Source organism: Panulirus ornatus, chromosome 64 (assembly GCF_036320965.1).
Source record: "Panulirus ornatus isolate Po-2019 chromosome 64, ASM3632096v1, whole genome shotgun sequence".
NCBI lineage: Eukaryota > Metazoa > Arthropoda > Malacostraca > Decapoda > Palinuridae > Panulirus > Panulirus ornatus.
This window is the reverse complement of record NC_092287.1, coordinates 19,835,628-19,857,995: the sequence shown is the minus strand read 5'-3', so window position 1 is coordinate 19,857,995 and position 22,368 is coordinate 19,835,628. Positions and strand designations below refer to the sequence as shown.

Genomic DNA, 22,368 nt, shown 5'->3' with positions numbered 1-22,368 from the left:
TTCTGCAGTTTCTCACATGAATCAGCCACCAGCGCTGTATCATCAGCGAACAACAACTGACTCACTTCCCAAGCTCTCTCATCCCCAACAGACTTCATACTTGCCCCTCTTTCCAAAACTCTTGCATTCACCTCCCTAACAGCCCCATCCATAAACAAATTAAACAACCATGGAGACATCACACACCCCTTCCGCAAACCTACATTCACTGAGAACCAATCACTTTCCTCTCTTCCTACACGTACACATGCCTTACATCCTCGATAAAAACTTTTCACTGCTTCTAACAACTTTCCTCCCACACCATATATTCTTAATACCTTCCACAGAGCATCTCTATCAACTCTATCATATGCCTTCTCCAGATCCATAAATGCTACATACAAATCCATTTGCTTTTCTAAGTATTTCTCACATACATTCTTCAAAGCAAACACCTGATCCACACATCCTCTACCACTTCTGAAACCACACAGCTCTTCCCCAATCTGATGCTCTGTACATGACTTCACCCTCTCAATCAATACCCTCCCATATAATTTACCAGGAATACTCAACAAAGTTATACCTCTGTAATTTGAGCACTCACTCTTATCCCCTTTGCCTTTGTACAATGGCACTATGCACACATTCCGCCAATCCTCAGGCACCTCACCATGAGTCATACATACATTAAATAACCTTACCAACTAGTCAACAATACAGTCACCTACCATATATGTATATATATTTTATACATAAATGTCATTTCCCACATCAGCAAGGTAGCATCAAGAACAGAGGACTGAGCCTTAGAGACAAAAATCCTCACTTGGCTTCCTTCTCTGTTCCTTCTTTTAAAAAAGTAAAAACTGGAAGGGAGGATTTCCAGCCCCCAACTCCCATCCCTTTTAGTCGCCTTTTATGACATGCTGGGAATACTTGGGAAGGATTCTTTCTCCCCAATCCTCAGGAAAAAGAAAGTGTTCTGAAATGCCTTGGACATATGGAGGGACTGAGTAAGGAGAGTATGACGAAAGCACAGGGTACAAGGAAATGGGAGAGATGGAAGGATGGATTGGAATGGAAGGACGGATTGGAAAAGATCTTGTTTACTTAGGGCATGACTATGCAGAATGGTGTAACATATGCATAGGGAAGAGTAAATTGGAGTGATGTGGTAAAAAGGGGTGACATGTGGTCAATTAAGTCAACTACAGCATGTGAAACAGCTATAGGAAACCACAGAAAAGGTCTGTGGATCCTGGTTGTGGATAGTTGCTGTGGTTTTAGTGTATCATACATGACAGCAAGAGAATGGATTAGAGTAAATGAGGTACTTTCTTAGTCAGTTCCTGGTGCTACCTCGCCAACATGAGAAGCAGTATAAAAAACATTTTTTCACACACATCTTTATATGTTACTTACACAGACGGAACTTTAGTTACATGAAAAAATAAACAAACATCAAATTTTCACCAAAAACATCAACTCTTATACCCAAACTAATTACAGTAGTGAGTGCCATCAGGCTTCCCACTCATATGAAATATATACACTCTGACATCCTGTGGGTGAATGAAATACAAGATTTTTTCCAGCTTTAACTGTGAGCTACGGATAATTGGGGGGAACAATCATCTGCAGGGATTTTAAACAAAGGTGGGAATCCTTAATATGTCAAATGTCAACAAAGTAGGTCTATCAGGTTCTCTGCAAGATGAACAGAGCAGTTTAAGGGTTAAAATACAACTTGAAAGTTTCAGATGGGAAAAGTGGACTAGTCACCTAATACTGGGTTTAATACTTCACCTACAGTAAATGATGATGTAAAGGGTCTGAAACAAACACCTGATGAAGATGCTCTATTTGAGGTAGGAACCCAATAAATCTAAGGGGTTAATTCATCCTTTGGCTGTACTGAAGTCAATTACATACGAAATAAAATAGATCATCTAAAGCCACAGGCTATTCAAAGAAAACAAATGAGAGTTCTTCTCTAACTTTCAACATTTTACAAAACTGGTTATATAAGTCTTATGATTAAGACATAACCATACTGACCAGAGAAAAATGCAGTCTGTAAGTTCATCGAAAAACAAAATGCAGTGTGTAAATTTATCACAAAAACACTTTTCCACGGTGGGCTAATAAGGCTGATAGATGACTAGCAACTGATCACAATATATGCAATGTTCAGTTTGAATTTGGAGACAACACAGCATGGAAGCAGTTATATTCGAGTTCATATATATTCATGAACATCAATATAACTCCTCTTCCAATGCTGTGTTACCTACCCTCATTTACATTCCTGGGGTTACCAGACTCCCCTGATATGCGTAGTCACCTTCAGCAACATTATATCATCATCACTGGACACAATGCAGTCCATATCTTGTCGAGGAATGTCTTACTCCAAAGGAGGCCTTCATATCCATGTTTCCCATTGCTTTGCAGCCTGTTGGTTGAAGGAGCCACACAAATGAAGTCTTGAGGTTGTATGATTAATTGATCATACAGTCCATGCAGTTTAATTTCTTGCGAGTTCTGATCACCTCTGGTTTTCATCACATACCACAAAAAAATCAAAGTTGCAGTTCTTCTTCAATCAAGACTATTTCTCACTTGCACTTTATTTCTATGAAACAGTACAGAAATGTGTGAGAGATCATCACATCCTAATACTGGATAGTCAGTACAGTAGTAAAATGAACAATAACCACCTCTCTCATACCATAAAGAACTCAGTAAAAATTGGTCCCTCAAGCATGCAATATTCATCAACTCTAACCATGAAACTTCATGAGGTCTCCCTGCTTTTATTCAGACAACCAAAGTGACTGCAGACAAACATTTCTTGGAATTTCATACAGTTCTTTGTAAATGAATGATTTCTATACAAACTATTGGGTATTAATATACCTACTGATGATAGACATATATTGAAGAACAAAATCCTGGTATATCCTTACCTTTAATTCTATCTAGATTCCAAGAAAATGTTCCATCAGTTGACAAATACTCAAATGCATGCACATTTTCAGCCTGTCAATAAAATAAGTTTACACACTTCACTTCATAGTAAGTATAAATGCTATGGTCAGATAACAGAACTATACACCAAGGTCATAAACAAGTACCTATGGATAACCTTAACAAAAACATAATGATAAAAGAGGGTCAATATTGTCTAGAGCTCGAGTGAGAATAGGAGCTTGGTGGTGGATAAGATGAGGATGGTCCTGCTCCTGGGTAGCTGGGTTGGTTGGCAGTGGTGGGTGGTGGTGCGTAGTAAGAAGAAGAAGTGGATCCATGAGGAGGGGCATAATGGCTTTGTGGAGGAGGTTGGTTCGTAGGAGGTGTAGGGTAGTGTGTTGTAGTAGGTGGGGGATGATATGAGGATGAAGGATGAGTAGTTGAGGAATAGTGTGTAGGAGGAGGCTGAGAGGTGTAATGTGGAGGAGGAGCCTGGGAGGCTGTTGCTGTAGGAGGTGGATAGTGCCTCTGAGGGGGTTGGTAAGTCGGAGGGGGTGCTTGAGGTGGAGCTTGTGGTGGTGGCCCTTGTGTAGCGGATGAAGGGTATGTATATGAGTAGCGCTGGGTAGCAGCAGCAGCGGCAGCAGCAGCAGCGGCGGCAGCAGCAGCAGCAGCAGCAGCAGCAGCAGCAGTGGATGTTCCTTGGGAAGAACTCTGGGAAGTGTAAGATGAAGGATAACTTGGATACTGGTATGGGTACTGATAAGGTTGCGATGGGGTAGTACTTTCTGTCTTGGCTGGGGAAGATTTTACTTCTTCTTTCTTAGGTTTTTTCACTGGTGGTGGTGCCGTGGTTGGTGTCTGTGTTGGTGTTGATGGTCGTCTTGGGGTTCCTGGTGTAGTGACAGGGGTCTCTCCAGAACTTGATACTGGTTCAGTTCTATTGGGTGAGTACAGGTCCAGAACTTGGTGGCAGATATCTGAAAAACACACGAGTTACAAAGTAAAAGTCCAGAATATGGTGAAAGACGTCAGAAAGAAGTTCAGAGTAATGGTCAAGAAGTTTCCAAAAAGTGTCCTATATAGAAAACCATAATATATGAATACCCAGTAAGACCATCTCAATTCATTTTGTCATGCAAGGTACCAACTTTGGTAATTATATTTCAGAATCAGGGAAAAAATGCAATTGAGTGGGAGAAGTATAAAAGAAAGAGACAGGAGGTCAAGAGAAAGGTGCAAGAGGTGAAAAAAAGGGCAAATGAGAGTTGGGGTGAGAGAGTATCATTAAATTTTAGGGAGAATAAAAAGATGTTCTGGAAGGAGGTAAATAAAGTGCGTAAGACAAGGGAGCAAATGGGAACTTCAGTGAAGGGCGCTAATGGGGAGGTGATAACAAGTAGTGGTGATGTGAGAAGGAGATGGAGTGAGTATTTTGAAGGTTTGTTGAATGTGTTTGATGATAGAGTGGCAGATATAGGGTGTTTTGGTCGAGGTGGTGTGCAAAGTGAGAGGGTTAAGGAAAATGATTTGGTAAACAGAGAAGAGGTAGTAAAAGCTTTGCAGAAGATGAAAGCCGGCAAGGCAGCAGGTTTGGATGGTATTGCAGTGGAATTTATTAAAAAAGGGGGGTGACTGTATTGTTGACTGGTTGATAAGGTTAATTAATGTATGTATGACTCATGGTGAGGTGCCTGAGGATTGGCAGAATGCGTGCATAGTGCCATTGTACAAAGGCAAAGGGGATAAGAGTGAGTGCTCAAATTACAGAGGTATAACTTTGTTGAGTATTCCTGGTAAATTATATGGGAGGGTATTGATTGAGAGGGTGAAGGCATGTACAGAGCATTAGATTGGGGAAGAGCAGTGTGGTTTCAGAAGTGGTAGAGGATGTGTGGATCAGGTGTTTGCTTTGAAGAATGTATGTGAGAAATACTTAGAAATGCAAATGGATTTGTATGCAGCATTTATGGATCTGGAGAAGGCATATGATAGAGTTGATAGAGATGCTCTGTGAAAGGTATTTAGAATATATGGTGTGGGAAGCAAGTTATTAGAAGCAGTGAAAAGTTTTTATCGAGGATGTAAGGCATGTGTACGTGTAGGAAGAGAGGAAAGTGATTGGTTCTCAGTGAATGTAGGTTTGCGGCAGGGGTGTGTGATGTCTCCATGGTTGTTTAATTTGTTTATGGATGGGGTTGTTAGGGAGGTGAATGCAAGAGTTTTGGAAAGAGGGGCAAGTATGAAGTCTGTTGTGAATGTGAGAGCTTGGGAAGTGAGTCAGTTGTTGTTCACTGATGATACAGCGCTGGTGGCTGATTCATGCGAGAAACTGCAGAAGCTGGTGACTGAGTTTGGTAAAGTGTGTGAAAGAAGAAAGTTAAGAGTAAATGTGAATAAGAGCAAGGTTATTAGGTACAGTAGGGTTGAGGGTCAAGTCAATTGGGAGGTAAGTTTGAATGGAGAAAAACTGGAGGAAGTAAAGTGTTTTAGATATCTGGGAGTGGATCTGGCAGCGGATGGAACCATGGAAGTGGAAGTGAATCATAGGGTGGGGGAGGGGGCGAAAATCCTGGGAGCCTTGAAGAATGTGTGGAAGCCGAGAACATTATCTCGGAGAGCAAAAATGGGTATGTTTGAAGGAATAGTGGTTCCAACAATGTTGTATGGTTGCGAGGCGTGGGCTATGGATAGAGTTGTGCATAGGAGGGTGGATGTGCTGGAAATGAGATGTTTGAGGACAATGTGTGGTGTGAGGTGGTTTGATCGAGTAAGTAATGTAAGGGTAAGAGAGATGTGTGGAAATAAAAAGAGCGTGGCTGAGAGAGCAGAAGAGGGTGTTTTGAAATGGTTTGGGCACATGGAGAGAATGAGTGAGGAAAGATTGACTAAGAGGATATATGTGTCGGAGGTGGAGGGAACGAGGAGAAGTGGGAGACCAAATTGGAGGTGGAAAGATGGAGTGAAAAAGATTCTGAGTGATCAGGGCCTGAACATGCAGGAGGGTGAAAGGCGGGTAAGGAATAGAGTGAATTGGATCGATGTGGTATACTGGGGTTGATGTGCTGTCAGTGGATTGAATCAGGGCATGTGAAGCGTCTGGGGTAAACCATGGAAAGTAGTGTGGGGACTGGATGTGGAAAGGGAGCTGTGGTTTCGGGCATTATTGCATGACAGCTAGAGACTGAGTGTGAACGAATGGGGCCTTTGTTGTCTTTTCCTAGCGCTACCTCGCACACATGACGGGGGAAGAGGATGGTATTCCATGTGTGGCGAGGTGGCGATGGGAATGAATAAAGGCAGACAGTGTGAATTGTGTGCATGGGTATATATGTATGTGTCTGTGTGTGTATATATATGTGTACATTGAGATGTATAGGTATGTATTTTTGCGTGTGTGGACGTGTATGTATATACATGTGTATGGGGGTGGGTTGGGCCATTTCTTTCGTCTGTTTCCTTGCGCTACCTCGCAAACGCAGGAGACAGCGACAATGCAAAATAAATAAATATAATATATAAAGACAGAAGAAACAAAGCAACCAAGCAGGGCATATTCATTCCCCTGAAGGCTCTGGCTGGGGTATCTGAATGTGTGTAGATGTAACCAAGACAAGAAAGGAGAGATAGATAGTATGTCTGAGGAAAGGAACCTGGATGTTCTAGCTCTGATTGAAACAAGGCCCAAGGGTAAGGGGGAAGAACTGCAGAGGATTGTCTTTATGGTAAAGTTAGAGGTTAGTGTGAGGGCAAGAGATAAGAAAAGGATAGTACCACTGTTGGAGCAGGGGTTGTGGGAATATGTGAAAGAGTGTAAAGAAGTGAATGCCAGACTGACGTGGGTAAAAATGAAAGTGGATTATGAGAGATTGGTGATTAGCAGTGCTTATGTGCCTGGCCATAAGAAGAATCATGAAGAAAGGGAAGTCTCATATTTTCTCTCAATCATTCCACTACTAAAGCTAGATTTTACTCATTTTTTTTTCACATTCAGATCTTTGATCTGAAAACAAAAATTCATGCCACTGATTTTCACAACACAATCATATAAAAAATAAAAAGAGGTTCGCACTGCATGTGGCAAAGGTATTCAGAAAACATTCAGAATGACACAAAGAACACCCTGCTAAAAGGCCTTTAGTTTTTATTGTAAATAATGGCTGTACACATTTACAAATGAGTACTGTACCTTCTAACAAGTCCATGGAGATGCCTTCAACATACATGTCCCACCAACGTTGGTGCTTAGGTATTCTCCCCGTCCAATCAGTCACTTCAAATTTACTTAGCTTTCCTGCTAGGTACATAAGGGCAATGGCTATAATTTCTGGTTCCCACTGAAGACATAGTGTTGTACACAAGCTGAAAGAGTCAGGACATTAGCTGTGAGAACAAAGACAAAAGGTTATAAATTACCAATATAATATTGCTTCAGTCTCCAAAGGACACTACACAAGATATCAAAACATTATCATATATTTCCTCTCAAATTCAAGATGAAACTAATTCATATACAATTCTTTCCAAAACTTAAAAAAGATCTTCACTATCAAGCTTTACTCAACCTATATAGTTATCTTATCATCATCAACTCCATTCCCCATTCCATGGAGTGGATCAGTTGCAGTCACATACAAAACTTCATTTAAACTCCTGTTCAAAACTACATAAAACTCAAATGAGATACTACACCCTCATCTATATTTAGGATACCCAGCTAAATTCTTCGGTTCATAGTCATAGCTGTTCAATTGGAATTTCTCTAGTATCTAAACAGGGAGCAGGGGGCTGGAAATCCTACCCTTTCATTTTTAATTTTCTAAATGAGGGAACAGAGAAGGGGGTCTAGTGAGGATATTTCCTCTAAGGCTCAGTCCTCCTTTCTTAACACTACCTCGCTAACGCGGGAAATGGTGAATATGTACGAAAAAAAGTGTGTATCTCAAGTATCATCCCTTTCTGAACATGATTCTTCTTGGAAGGTGGGTTTATATAACATGATACACCCTAGGAATCAGGAATTTTTGTGCTCTATATGTTTTGATATGCTGTACAGATTATCACCCAATGAGCTTTAGCCGCTTACAGCCGTATATCATACTCCCTGCAAGCATGCACAATTTTTGTCTTGCTTGTCTGGAATTCTAAGTATGGGTTTTAGTGGGCAAATGATGGTTGAGGTGGAGATCAGATGTCAGATCGTGGTAGGCTGAGGAAGATTTGAGTATAAGAGCTTTAAAAGTGATGGTTATGTCTTGAAAACTGATGGCTTTGGCTTTAATGACTGTGTCAGCAGACTAAAAGGATAACACAACCTAAAAACTAACAAAGTACCCAGTATCACGTGGTATTTACCCTAATGAGCTAGTGTGAAGTCAAGTCCATAACTTTCCCTCAAAGGTGCAAGATACATTCTGCTAAGAAGGATCACTGCTTATCTAGTCTATTATAACAGTAGCTTAACATGAGCTAACAAACTTATCAGACTAATGTGCATACTGAGCAGAGGGGAAACTCTGACTTAACAGATTTATCCATTTGATGTGTACACTATGCAGTAAGAAATACAGTACTATGATTGAATAACTACAAACTGATACATACAGAATCTCTATACGAGTAGAATCTCAAAAACACCATTTCTTTAGATGTCTGCTGTTTCCTGCCTCAGTAAGGGAGCATCAAGAACAGATGATGGAGCCTTTAACCCTTATACAGCAGCATATGTCAGAAATAAAGCTCACCTAGTACACAAAAAATTCTAAAAACTTGCAAAAATTTTCCCTCCCAGATTATTTCATATATGTTATCAACCAAGATTCCCAAAATAGAAATTCTTTCCTCTATTGGTGTACAGGGTGCTGAGTTGACAAGGACATGCCATGGGTGATGGCATCAATGCTCCTTATCAATGTAAGTATACAATGATTCTGGGCTTTTGCTTTGTGTGATTTCTTTCAACAAACACACATCAAACACTTAAAAGTTTTCCTTCCATCTATAATTTTACACATGCCACCCATATCATTTATAAATCACCTTACCAACTATGCATAATCTTATATACACATCATTTATATGAGTGAGGAGAGGCTGAAAAAGAGGATATGTGTCAGAAGTGGAGTAAAGAAGGAAAAGGGAGAGGCTTAATTGGAGACAGAAGGATGGAGAAAGAAAGATTTTACATGATCAGGGCCTGGACATGCAGGAGGGTCAAAGGTGTGCATAGAAGAGTGAAGTGGAGCAATGTGGTATAAAGGGGGTGATGTGCTGTCAATGGACTGAAAGGTATACGAAGGTTTCAGTACATTACACAAGACAGGTAGATAATGAAGGTGAGCAAATGAGGACCTTTCATCATCTGTTCTTGGCACTACCTTGCTAACACAAGATACAATGAACAAGCATGAAAGAAAGAGAAAATCATTTAATAAATGTTTTGTACATCAACAGAGGATATATGATTCCAAAATGTATGATGCATGGGTACTGCAAATATTAAAGAAACTTTCCCCTATCACATCATTTAACATAGGTAGACAAATCTAACAGCTTAAATGAAAATATCATGACTAAACATACCTGTCATTGACAAATGTCCAGGCCATCTGAACCATGTTGGGAAGCTTCTTCTTATCTCCTATCAAAAGGAAAAACAATGAAGCATTCAATATTGACCAGTGCCAGAATATATAATTCTAAACCCCATTCAAATATCTACTGCCTCATCTATAAAATGACATAAACATTAAGCAAAGCTGTCTCGATATTTGAAAAATGGCAAAGGAAAATATGAAAGAGGGCTGCAGGGAATCTGAATGTAATTAGCTCTACATCAAAAAACAATCAAAACACTTGAAATTTACAGGATAAGCAATACAGTATTTTTGTATCTATTTTCATTTATTCATTTATTTTGCTTTGTCACTGTCTCCCGCGTTAGTGAGGTAGCGCAAGGAAACAGACAAAAGAATGGCCCAGCCCACCCACATACACATGTATATACATACACATCCGCACACATAAATATACATACCTATACATCTCAACGTATACATACATATACACACACAGACATATACATATATACACATGTACATAATTCATACTGTCTTCCTTTATTCATTCCCATCGCCACCTCGCCACACATGAAATAACAACCCCCTCCCCCCTCATGTGTGCGAGGTAGCGCTAGGAAAAAACAACAAAGGCCCCATTCGTTCACACTCAGTCTCAAGCTGTCATGTGATAATGTTGTATCTATTCAACAAATAAGTGGGATACATATAAAAGCTTAATCAACACAGTCACACTTAACTAATTCAATACTGTCTTGTTCATTAACATGATTCATGGTATTTCTTTTATTCCTGTAGTGTTTGTTGGTATTCTGGTGACCTATCTAAGAGGAGTAATGAGATACTTAAATCATTCTTTTATATCCAATCACTGTTCCCCATTATGTAATGTAGCACTGGGAATGCACAAAAATCAGCCTCATTTATTCATGTCCACTCTCTAGCTCTCATGCATAATGCACTGAAAACTGAGTCCCCTCTTCATAGTCAAGCCCCACAGACCTTTCAGTGGTTTGCTCTGATTGCTTCATATGCTCTAGTTCAGCCCACTGGCCACATATTGCCCCCTGCATACCACAGTGCTACAGTTCTCTCTATCCCAGGCACAGATATCACCCTCCTGTTTGATCAGGCCCCAGTGACTCAAAATCTCTTTCACATCATCCTTCTGCTTCCTTATTCTCCTCTTGCCCCTTGTTCCCTCCATTTCTGATACATGTATCTACTTAGTTTCCTTTCACTCATCCTCTCTATGTTTTCACATCATTTCAACATACCCTGTACAGCTCTCTCAATCATTCTCTTCTTACTACCACAACTCTCTCTTACACTGTCATTAATTACACATTCAAGCCTCCTCACACCACATACTGTCCTCAGGCATTTCATATCCAACACAATTCACTCTCTCCTGTTCTTTTATGTTTAGGGCCTTACTAACATCCATACAGCACCATCTGGACTACAACACCATCAAAGTTAATATCTTTAAACTTACAAACAATGACCTTTCTTTTCATACATTCCCAAGTGCAGTGACCCCATGGTTCACTTCAACTCCCATTGTTATATCTACCATCATATGCACTTCAAGGTATCAAAATACTTCACTTCTTTGGTTCTCTCCATCCAAACACACACTCAGACAAACCTGTCTCATCCCCCTGCTAAAACTTATAACCTTACATGTATTCATATCAACTCTCAGTTTGTGTCTTTCACACACTCTCCCAAACTTGCATACCAGCTTCTGCAGTTTCTCACTCGCATCTATCACAAGGCCATATCAAACGTAAACAGCACCCATCTCACTACTCAGAGTAACATCACCCTTAGCATACTAAAGACATGCCCCTCTCTTCAAGACCCCTCACATTTCTTCAAAACCCTTATATTAACCTCCTTTACAACTCCATCCATAAAGATTAAACAGACACGGTGATGCAGATCCCCCTTCATCTGGGATCACTTGCACTCCTCCCTGCTTGCTAACACTCCCTTACTTTCCTGATTAAAAACCCACTGCATCTAGTAGATTCTATCCTACACCATTTACCTGTAGCACCTTCCATGAGGCATTTTCATAAACCATATAAATCACTTTCTCCAGATCCATAAATGCCACATGAAAATCCTTCCCTTTCTCTAAGTATTCCTGACACAAATTCTCTCAAGCAAAGACCTGGTCCACATATCCTCCACCACTCCAAAAGCTACACTATTCATCACCTGGCTGATGCACTGCGCATGCCACCACCCTCAAAAGTATCATTCTCCCATACAACTTACAATGCATACTCAACAGCCTTACACCTCTGTAATTCAAGCTTTCATTTTTGTCTTCCTTATCTTTCTACTGCCCATACTGATGTGGGAGCTGGTCATACCCTCAGACATGCAGAGTTTCACTTTTAGTTTTTCTAATCCTTCTGTAATCCTAGCCTGTCCCTATGAGGAATAAATGTACCCACAAAATTTCATCTTAACAGACCCACTCATATGAGTTTGGGTGCTGGACACACTCTCAGACAAACAAATGTGCTCTTTTTTTAATTCAACTGTTACCACACTGTTTCAAGGAGCCCTGAATAAGCAGATACATTTCTCATCAGTTGGCCCACCCATATGGATATGGGAGCTAGACATACTCTCATTCATAACTTTTATTTCAAACATAATTATGATGCTATACTTACCCTTCAGGCATTTTGCATATTTGAGAAGGTAAGTGTATGGATGCTCAACAATGAAGTCAAACTTAATAGTCTGCAACAGGATTCGCTCCAAAGTCATCACCTGAAAATTGTGCAATGTTAAAATGTTTGAGTATCTCCTACATAACAGCTACTTTTACAATAACAAAAACAAAAAATTCATCTGGTAACGTGAAAAACTAATTTACTGTCATGATAAAAGTTGCATATCTGATCTGCTGTGTTGAACTATGTTCTTGTTTTGAAAGAGAGAAAATGAAAGTGACTAAATATATACAAATATATATATATATATATATATATATATATATATATATATATATATATATATATATATATATATATTTTTTTTTTTTTATACTTTGTCGCTGTCTCCCGCGTTTGCGAGGTAGCGCAAGGAAACAGACGAAAGAAATGGCCCCACCCCCCCCCCCAGACACAAGTATATACATACGTCCACACACGCAAATATACATACCTACACAGCTTTCCATGGTTTACCCCAGACGCTTCACATGCCCTGATTCAATCCACTGACAGCACGTCAACCCCGGTATACCACATCGCTCCAATTCACTCTATTCCTTGCCCTCCTTTCACCCTCCTGCATGTTCAGGCCCCGATCACACAAAATCTTTTTCACTCCATCTTTCCACCTCCAATTTGGTCTCCCTCTTCTCCTTGTTCCCTCCACCTCCGACACATATATCCTCTTGGTCAATCTTTCCTCACTCATCCTCTCCATGTGCCCAAACCACTTCAAAACACCCTCTTCTGCTCTCTCAACCACGCTCTTTTCATTTCCACACATCTCTCTTACCCTTACGTTACTCACTCGATCAAACCACCTCACACCACACATTGTCCTCAAACATCTCATTTCCAGCACATCCATCCTCCTGCGCACAACTCTATCCATAGCCCACGCCTCGCAACCATACAACATTGTTGGAACCACTATTCCTTCGAACATACCCATTTTTGCTTTCCGAGATAATGTTCTCGACTTCCACACATTCTTCAAGGCCCCCAGGACTTTCGCCCCCTCCCCCACCCTATGATCCACTTCCGCTTCCATGGTTCCATCCGCTGCCAGATCCACTCCCAGATATCTAAAACACTTCACTTCCTCCAGTTTTTCTCCATTCAAACTCACCTCCCAATTGACTTGACCCTCAACCCTACTGTACCTAATAACCTTGCTCTTATTCACATTTACTCTTAACTTTCTTCTTCCACACACTTTTCCAAACTCAGTCACCAGCTTCTGCAGTTTCTCACATGAATCAGCCACCAGCGCTGTATCATCAGCGAACAACAACTGACTCACTTCCCAAGATCTCTCATCCCCAACAGACTTCATACTTGCCCCTCTTTCCAAAACTCTTGCATTTACCTCCCTAACAACCCCACCCATAAACAAATATATATATATATATATATATATATATATATATATATATATATATATATATATTATCCCTGGGGATAGGGGAGAAAGAATACTTCCCACGTATTCCCTGCGTGTCGTAGAAGGCGACTAAAAGGGGAGGGAGCGGGTGGCTGGAAATCCTCCCCTCTCGTTTTTTTTTTTTTAATTTTCCAAAAGAAGGAGCGGAGAAGGCGGCCAGGTGAGGATATTCCCTCTAAGGCCCAGTCCTCTGTTCTTGACGCTACCTCGCTAATGCGGGAAATGGCGAATAGTATGAAAGAAAGAAAGAAATATATATATATATATAAGGGAGCGGGGGGCTGGAAATCCTCCCCTCTCGTTTTTTTTATTTTTTTTTTTAATTTTCCAAAAGAAGGAACAGAGAAGAGGGCCAGGTGAGGATATTCCCTCAAAGGCCCAGTCCTCTGTTCTTAACGCTACCTCGCTATTGTGGGAAATAGCGAATAGTATGAAAAAAAAAAAAAAAATATATATATATATATATATATATATATATATATATATATATATATATATATATATATATATATATATTTTTTGCTTTGTCGCTGTCTCCCGTGTTTGCGAGGTAGCGCAAGGAAACAGACGAAAGAAATGGCCCAACCCACCCCCATACACATGTATATACATATGTCCACACACGCAAATATACATACCTACACAGCTTTCAATGGTTTACCCCAGACGCTTCACATGCCCTGATTCAATCCACTGACAGCACGTCAACCCCGGTATACCACATCAGTCCAATTCACTCTATTCCTTGCCCTCCTTTCACCCTCCTGCATGTTCAGGCCCCAATCACACAAAATCTTTTTCACTCCATCTTTCCACCTCCAATTTGGTCTCCCACTTCTCCTCGTTCCCTCCACCTCCGACACATATATCCTCTTGGTCAATCTTTCCTCACTCATTCTCTCCATGTGCCCAAACCATTTCAAAACACCCTCTTCTGCTCTCTCAACCACGCTCTTTTTATTTCCACACATCTCTCTTACCCTATTATTACTTACTAGATCAAACCACCTCACACCACACATTGTCCTCAAACATCTCATTTCCAGCACATCCATCCTCCTGCGCACAACTCTATCCATAGCCCATGCCTCGCAACCATACAACATTGTTGGAACCACTATTCCTTCAAACATACTCATTTTTGCTCTCCGAGATAATGTTCTCGACTTCCACACATTCTTCAAGGCTCCCAGGATTTTTGCCCCCTCCCCCACCCTATGATCCACTTCCACTTCCATGGTTCCATCCGCTGCCAGATCCACTCCCAGATATCTAAAACACTTTACTTCCTCCAGTTTTTCTCCATTCAAACTTACCTCCCAATTGACTTGACCCTCAACCCTACTGTACCTAATAACCTTGCTCTTATTCACATTTACTCTTAACTTTCTTCTTTCACACACTTTACCAAACTCAGTCACCAGCTTCTACAGTTTCTCACATGAATCAGCCACCAGCGCTGTATCATCAGTGAACAACAACTGACTCACTTCCCAAGCTCTCTCATCCACAACAGACTTCATACTTGCCCCTCTTTCCAAAACTCTTGCATTCACCTCCCTAACAACCTCATCCATAAACAAATTAAACAACCATGGAGACATCACACACCCCTGCCGCAAACCTACATTCACTGAGAACCAATCATTTTCCTCTCTTCCTACACGTACATATGCCTTACATCCTCGATAAAAATTTTTCACTGCTAACAACTTGCCTCCCACACCATATATTCTTAATACCTTCCACAGAGCATCTCTATCAACTCTATCATATGCCTTCTCCAGATCCATAAATGCTACACACAAATCCATTTGCTTTTCTAAGTATTTCTCACATACATTCTTCAAAGCAAACACCTGATCCACACATCCTCTACCACTTCTGAAACCACACTGCTCTTCCCCAATCTGATGCTCTGTACATGCCTTCACCCTCTCAATCAACACCCTCCCATACAATTTACCAGGAATACTCAACAAACTTATACCTCTGAAATTTGAGCACTCACTCTTATCCCCTTTGCCTTTGTACAATGGCACTATGCACGCATTCTGCCAATCCTCAGGCACCTCACCATGAGTCATACATACATTAAATAACCTTACCAACCACTCAATAATACAGTCACCCCCTTTTTTAATAAATTCCACTGCAATACCATCCAAACCTGCTGCCTTGCCAGCTTTCATCTTCCACAAAGCTTTCCTGTTTCATGATAAGAGAAGTGGACCAGGCAGTATGATACAGTGGTTAAATTGATGAAAACTACTATTGACGTTTGTGTAAATAAATTATACATTTCCCTTTTCCATAGCCAGAGGTTGAACCATTATGTGGCATTTCTTTTTTTCATATCATTTCAAGCTAGAAGTTTCAGTTTTCTAAATTATTTCTTACATTTTTCATATGTATATATATGTATGTGTGTGTATGTGTGTATATGTGCGTATGTATGTGTATATGTATATATATATGCATATATATGTATATTATCCCTGGGGATAGGGGTGAAAGAATACTTCCCACGCATTCCTCGCATGTCCTAGAAGGCGACTAGAGGGGACGGGAGCGGGGGGCCAGAAATCCTCCCCTCCTTGTATTTTTTTAACTTTCTAAAATGGGAAACAGAAGAAGGAGTCACGTGGGGAGTGCTCATCCTCCTCGAAGGCTCAGACTGGGGTGTCTAAATGTGTGTGGATGTAACCAAGATGTGAAAAAAGGAGAGATAGGTAGTATGTGTGAGGAAAGGAACCTGGATGTTTTGGCTCAGAGTGAAACGAAGCTCAAGGGTAAAGGGGAAGAGTGGTTTGGGAATGTCTTGGGAGTAAAGTCAGGGGTTAGTGAGAGGACAAGAGCAAGGGAAGGAGTAGCAGTACTCCTGAAACAGGAGTTGTGGGAGTATGTGATAGAATGTAAGAAAGTAAATTCTCGATTAATATGGGTAAAACTGAAAGTTGATGGAGAGAGATGGGTGATTATTGGTGTATATGCACCTGGGCATGAGAAGAAAGAACATGAGAGGCAAGTGTTTTGGGAGCAGCTGAATGAGTGTGTTAGTGGTTTTGATGCATGAGACCGGGTTATAGTGATGGGTGATTTGAATGCAAAGGTGAGTAATGTGGCAGTTGAGGGAATAATTGGTATACATGGAGTGTTCAGTGTTGTAAATGGAAATGGTGAAGAGCTTGTAGATTTATGTGCTGAAAAAGGACTGGTGATTGGGAATACCTGGTTTAAAAAGCAAGATATACATAAGTATACGTATGTAAGTAGGAGAGATGGCCAGAGAGCATTATTGGATTACGTGTTAATTGACAGGCGCGCGAAAGAGAGACTTTTGGATGTTAATGTGCTGAGAGGTGCAACTGGAGGGATGTCTGATCATTATCTTGTGGAGGCTAAGGTGAAGATTTGTATGGGTTTTCAGAAAAGAAGAGTGAATGTTGGGGTGAAGAGGGTGGTGAGAGTATGTGAGCTTGGGAAGGAGACTTTTGTGAGGAAGTACCAGGAGAGACTGAGTACAGAATGGAAAAAGGAGAGAACAATGGAAGTAAGGGGAGTGAGGGAGGAATGGGATGTATTTAGGGAAGCAGTGATGGATTGCGCAAAAGATGCTTGTGGCATGAGAAGAGTGGGAGGTGGGTTGATTAGAAAGGGTAGTGAGTGGTGGGATGAAGAAGTAAGATTATTAGTGAAAGAGAAGAGAGAGGCATTTGGATGATTTTTGCAGGGAAAAAATGAAATTGAGTGGGAGATGTATAAAAGAAAGAGACAGGAGGTCAAGAGAAAGGTGCAAGATGTGAAAAAGAGGGCAAATGAGAGTTGGGGTGAGAGAGTATCATTAAATTTTAGGGAGAATAAAAAGATGTTCTGGAAGGAGGTAAATAAAGTGCGTAAGACAAGGGAGCAAATGGGAACTTCAGTGAAGGGCGCAAATGGGGAGGTGATAACAAGTAGTGGTGATGTGAGAAAGAGATGGAGTGAGTATTTTGAAGATTTGTTGAATGTGTTTTTTGTTGAATGTGTTTGATGATAGAGTGGCAGATATAGGGTGTTTTGGTCGAGGTGGTGTGCAAAGTGAGAGGGTTAGGGAAAATGATTTGGTAAACAGAGAAATATATATTTAGTTGTGGATGAGAGAGCTTGGGAAGTGAGTCAGTTGTTGTTCGCTGATGATACAGTGCTGGTGGCTGATTCATGGAAGAAACTGCAGAAGTTGGTGACTGAGTTTGGTGAAGTGTGTGAAAGAAGAAAGTTAAGAGTAAATGTGAATAAGAGCAAGGTTATTAGGTACAGTAGGGTTGAGGGTCAAGTCAATTGGGAGGTAAGTTTGAATGGAGAAAAACTGGAGGAAGTAAAGTGTTTTAGATATCTGGGAGTGGATCTGGCAGCGGATGGAACCATGGAAGCGGAAGTGGATCATAGGGTGGGGGAAGGGGCGAAAATTCTGGGAGCATTGAAGAATGTTTGGAAGTCGAGAACATTATCTCGGAAAGCAAAAATGGGTATGTTTGAAGGAATAGTGGTTCCAACAATGTTGTATGGTTGCGAGGCGTGGGCTATGGATAGAGTTGTGCGAAGGAGGGTGGATGTGCTGGAAATGAGATGTTTGAGGACAATATGTGGTGTGAGGTGGTTTGATCGAGTAAGTAATGTAAGGGTGAGAGAGATGTGTAGAAATAAAAAGAGTGTGATTGAGAGAGCAGAAGAAGGTGTTTTGAAATGGTTTGGTCACATGGAGAGAATGAGTGGGGAAAGATTGACCAAGAGGATATATGTGTCAGAGGTGGAGGGAACGAGGAGAAGTGGGAGACGAAATTGGAGGTGGAAAGATGGAGTGAAAAAGATTTTGAGTGATCGGGGCCTGAACATGCAGGAGGGTGAAAGGTGTGCAAGGAATAGAGTGAATTGGAACGATGTGGTATACCGGGGTCGACGTGCTGTCAATGGATTGAACCAGGGCATGTGAAGCGTCTGGGGTAAACCATGGAAAGTGTGTGGGGCCTGGATGTGGAAAGGGAGCTGTGGTTTCGGTGCATTATTACATGACAGCTAGAGACTGAGTGTGAACGAATGGGGCCTTTGGTGTCTTTCCTAGTGCTAACTCGCACACATGAGGGGGGAGGGGGTTGTTATTCCATGTGTGGTGAGGTGGCGATGGGAACAAATAAAGGCAGACAGTATGAATTATGTACATGTGTATATATGTATATGTCTGTGTGTGTATATATATGTGTACATTGAGATGTATAGGTATGTATATTTGCGTGTGAGGACGTGTATGTATATACATGTGTATGTGGGCGGGTTGGGCCTTTCGTCTGTTTCCTTGTGCTACCTCGCTAACGCGGGAGACAGCGACAAAGCAAAATAAATAAATAAATAAATGAATGAATAAATAAACAAATAAATATATACTGGGAGGTTTGAAGTGGTTTGGGCACGTGGAGAGGATAAGTGGGGAAAGATTGACCAAGAGGATGTATGTGTCAGAGGTGGAGGGAACGAGGAGAAGAGGGAGACCAAATTGGAGGTGGAAGGATGGAGTGAAGGAGATTTTGTGTGATCGGGGCCTGAACATGCGGGAGGGTGAAAGGAGGGCAAGGAATGGAGTGAATTGGAGCGATGTGGTGTGCCGGGGTTGACGTGCTGTCGGTGGATTGGGTCAGGGCATGTGAAGCGTCTAGGGTAGACCATGGAAGGCTGTGTAGATATGTATATTTGCGTGTCTGGACGTATGTATATACATGTGTATGGGGGGGGTTGGGCCATTTCTTTCGTCTGTTTCCTTGCGCTACCTCGCAAATGCGGGAGACAGCGACAAAGTATAATAAAAAATAAAAAAAAATAATATTGGGAGGTAAATTTGAATAGAGAAAAATTGGAGGAATTGAAGTGTGTTAGATATCGGGGAGTGGATTTGGCAGCGAATGGAACCATGGAAATGGAAGTGAGTCACAGGGTGGGGGAAGGGGCAAAGGTTCTGGGAGCGTTGAAAAATGTGTGGAAGGCAAGAACATTATCTCAGAAAGCAAATATGGTTACGTATGAAGGAATAGTGGTTCCAACAATGTTATATGGTTGCGAGGCATGGGTTATAGATAGGGTTGTGCGGAGGAGGGTGGATGTGCTGGAAATGAGATGTTTGAAGACAATGTTTGGTGTGAGGTGCTTTGATTAAGTAATGAAAGGGTAAGAGAGTGTGGTAATAAAAAGAGTGTGTTTAAGAGAGCAGAAGAGGGTGTTTTGAAATGGTTTGGTCACATGGAGAGCATGAGTGAGGAAAGATTGACCAAGAGGATATAGGTGTCAGAGGTGGAGGGAACGAGAAGAAGAAGTAGGAGACCAAATTTTAGGTGGAAAGATGGAGTGAAAAAGATTTTGAGCGACTGGGGCCTGAACATGCAGGAGGGTGAAAGGCGTGCAAGGAATAGAGTGAATTGGTACAATATGGTATACCGGGGTCGATGTGCTCTCAATGGATTGAACCAGTCTTGTGGAAAGTTTTGTGGGGCCTGGCTGTGTAAAGGGAGCTATGGTTTCGGTGCATTATAAATGACAGCTAGAGACTGAAAGTGAACGAATGTGGCCTTTGTTGTCTTTTCCTAGCGCTACCTCTTGTGCATGCTGGGGGAGGGGGTTGTCATTTCATGTGTGGAGGGGTGGCAACGGGAATGAATAAAGGCAGCAAGTATGAATTATGAACATGTGTATAAATGTATATGTCTGTGTCTGTATATATATGTATACGTTGAAATGTATAAGTATGTATATGTGCATGTGTGGACGTGTATGTATATACATGTGTATGTGAGTGGGTTGGGCCATTCTTTCGTCTGTTTCCTTGCGCTACCTTGCTAATGCAGGAGACAGCGACAAAGTATAAAAGGGTAGTGAGTGGTGGGATGAAGAAGTAAGATTATTAGTGAAAGAGAAGAGAGAGACATTTGGACGATTTTTGCAGGGAAATAATGCAAATGACTGGGAGATGTATATAAGAAAGAGGCAGGAGGTCAAGAGAAAGGTGCAAGAGGTGAAAAAGGGCAAATGAGAGTTGGGGTGAGAGAGTGTCATTGAATTTTGGGGAGAATAAAAAGATGTTTTGGAAGGAGGTAAATAAAAAGCATAAGACAAGGGAACAAATGGGAACTTCAGTGAAGGGAACTAATGGGGAGGTGATAACAAGTAGTGGTGATGTGAGAAGGAGATGCAGTGAGTATTTTGAAGGTTTGTTGAATGTGTTTGATGATAGAGTGGCAGATATAAGGTGTTTAGGTCGAGGTGGTGTGCAAAGTGAGAGGGTTAGGGAGAATGATTTGGTAAACAGAGAAGAGGTAGTAAAAGGTTTGTGGAAGATGAAAGCTGGTAAGGCAGCGGGTTTGGATGGTATTGCAGAGGAATTCATTAAAAAAGGGGGTGACTGTATTGTTGACTGGTTGGTAAGGTTGTTTAATGTATGTACGACTCATGGTGAGGTGCCTGGGGATTGGCAGAATGCTTGCATAGTGCCATTGTACACAGGCAATGGGGATAAAAGTGAGTGCTCATATTACAGAGGTATAAATTTGTTGAGTATTCCCAGGAAATTATATGGGAGGGTATTGACTTGAGAGGGTGAAGGCATGTACAAAGCATCAGATTGGGGAAGAGCAGTGTGGTTTCAGAAGTGGTAGAGGATGTATGGATCAGGTGTTTGCTTTGAAGAATGTATGTGAGAAATAATCAGAAAAGCAAATGGATTTGTATGTAGCATTTATGGATCTGGAGAAGGCATATGATAGAGTTGATAGAGATGCTCTGTGGAAGGTATTAAGAATACATGGTGTGGGAAGCAAGTTGTTAGAAGCAGTGAAAAGTTTTTATCGAGGATGTAAGGCATGTGTACATGTAGGAAGAGAGGAAAGTGATTGGTTCTCAGTGAATGTAGGTTTGCGGCAGGGGTGTGTGATGTCTCCATGGTTGTTTAATTTGTTTATGGATGAGGTTGTTAGGGAGGTGAATGCATGAGTTTTGGAAAGAGGGGCAAGTATGCAGTCTGCTGTGGATGAGAGAGCTTGGGAAGTGAGTCAGTTGTTGTTCGCTGATGATACAGCACTGGTGGCTGATCTGTGTGAGAAACTGCAGAAGCAGGTGAATGAGTTTGGTAAAGTGTGTGAAAGAAGAAAGCTGAGAGTAAATGTGAATAAGAGCAAGGTTATTAGGTACAGCAGGGTTGAGGGACAAGTCAACTGGGAGGTAAGTTTGAATGGAGAAAAACTGGAGGAAGTGAAGTGTTTTAGTTATCTGGGAGTGGATGGCGGATGGAACCATGGAAGCGGAAGTGAATCATAGGGTGGGGGAGGGGGCGAAAGTTCTGGGAGCGTTGAAGAATGTGTGGAAGTCGAGAACATTATCTCGGAAAGCAAAAATGGGTATGTTTGAAGGAATAGTGGTTCCAACAATGTTATATGGGTGCGAGGCATGGGCTATGGATAGAGTTGTGCGGAGGAGGGTGGATGTGCTGGAAATGAGATGTTTGAGGACAATATGTGGTGTGAGGTGGTTTGATCTAGTAAGTAATAATAGGGTAAGAGAGATGTGTGGTAATAAAAAGAGTGTGGTTGAGAGAGCAGAAAAGGGTGTTTTGAAATGGTTTGGTCACATG

The 22,368-nt window shown here is 41.3% G+C and overlaps 1 protein-coding gene across 10 annotated transcripts in view; it reads right to left on the bottom strand.

Moving 5' to 3' along the window:
- Positions 1-2,490: 2,490 nt before the first annotated feature.
- Positions 2,491-22,368, bottom strand: part of CycK (cyclin K) — a 60,905-nt gene continuing 41,027 nt past the window's right edge. For all 10 annotated transcript variants that reach the window (XM_071657326.1, XM_071657333.1, XM_071657323.1 and 7 more), the window contains 4 exons: positions 12,233-12,332; positions 9,541-9,598; positions 7,148-7,320; positions 2,491-3,938 (listed from right to left, as the gene is read on the bottom strand). In XM_071657326.1, coding sequence (XP_071513427.1) covers positions 3,163-3,938; positions 7,148-7,320; positions 9,541-9,598; positions 12,233-12,332 — 1,107 coding nt within the window. In that variant the 3' untranslated portion in view covers positions 2,491-3,162. The remainder of the gene's footprint in view (positions 3,939-7,147; positions 7,321-9,540; positions 9,599-12,232; positions 12,333-22,368) is intronic.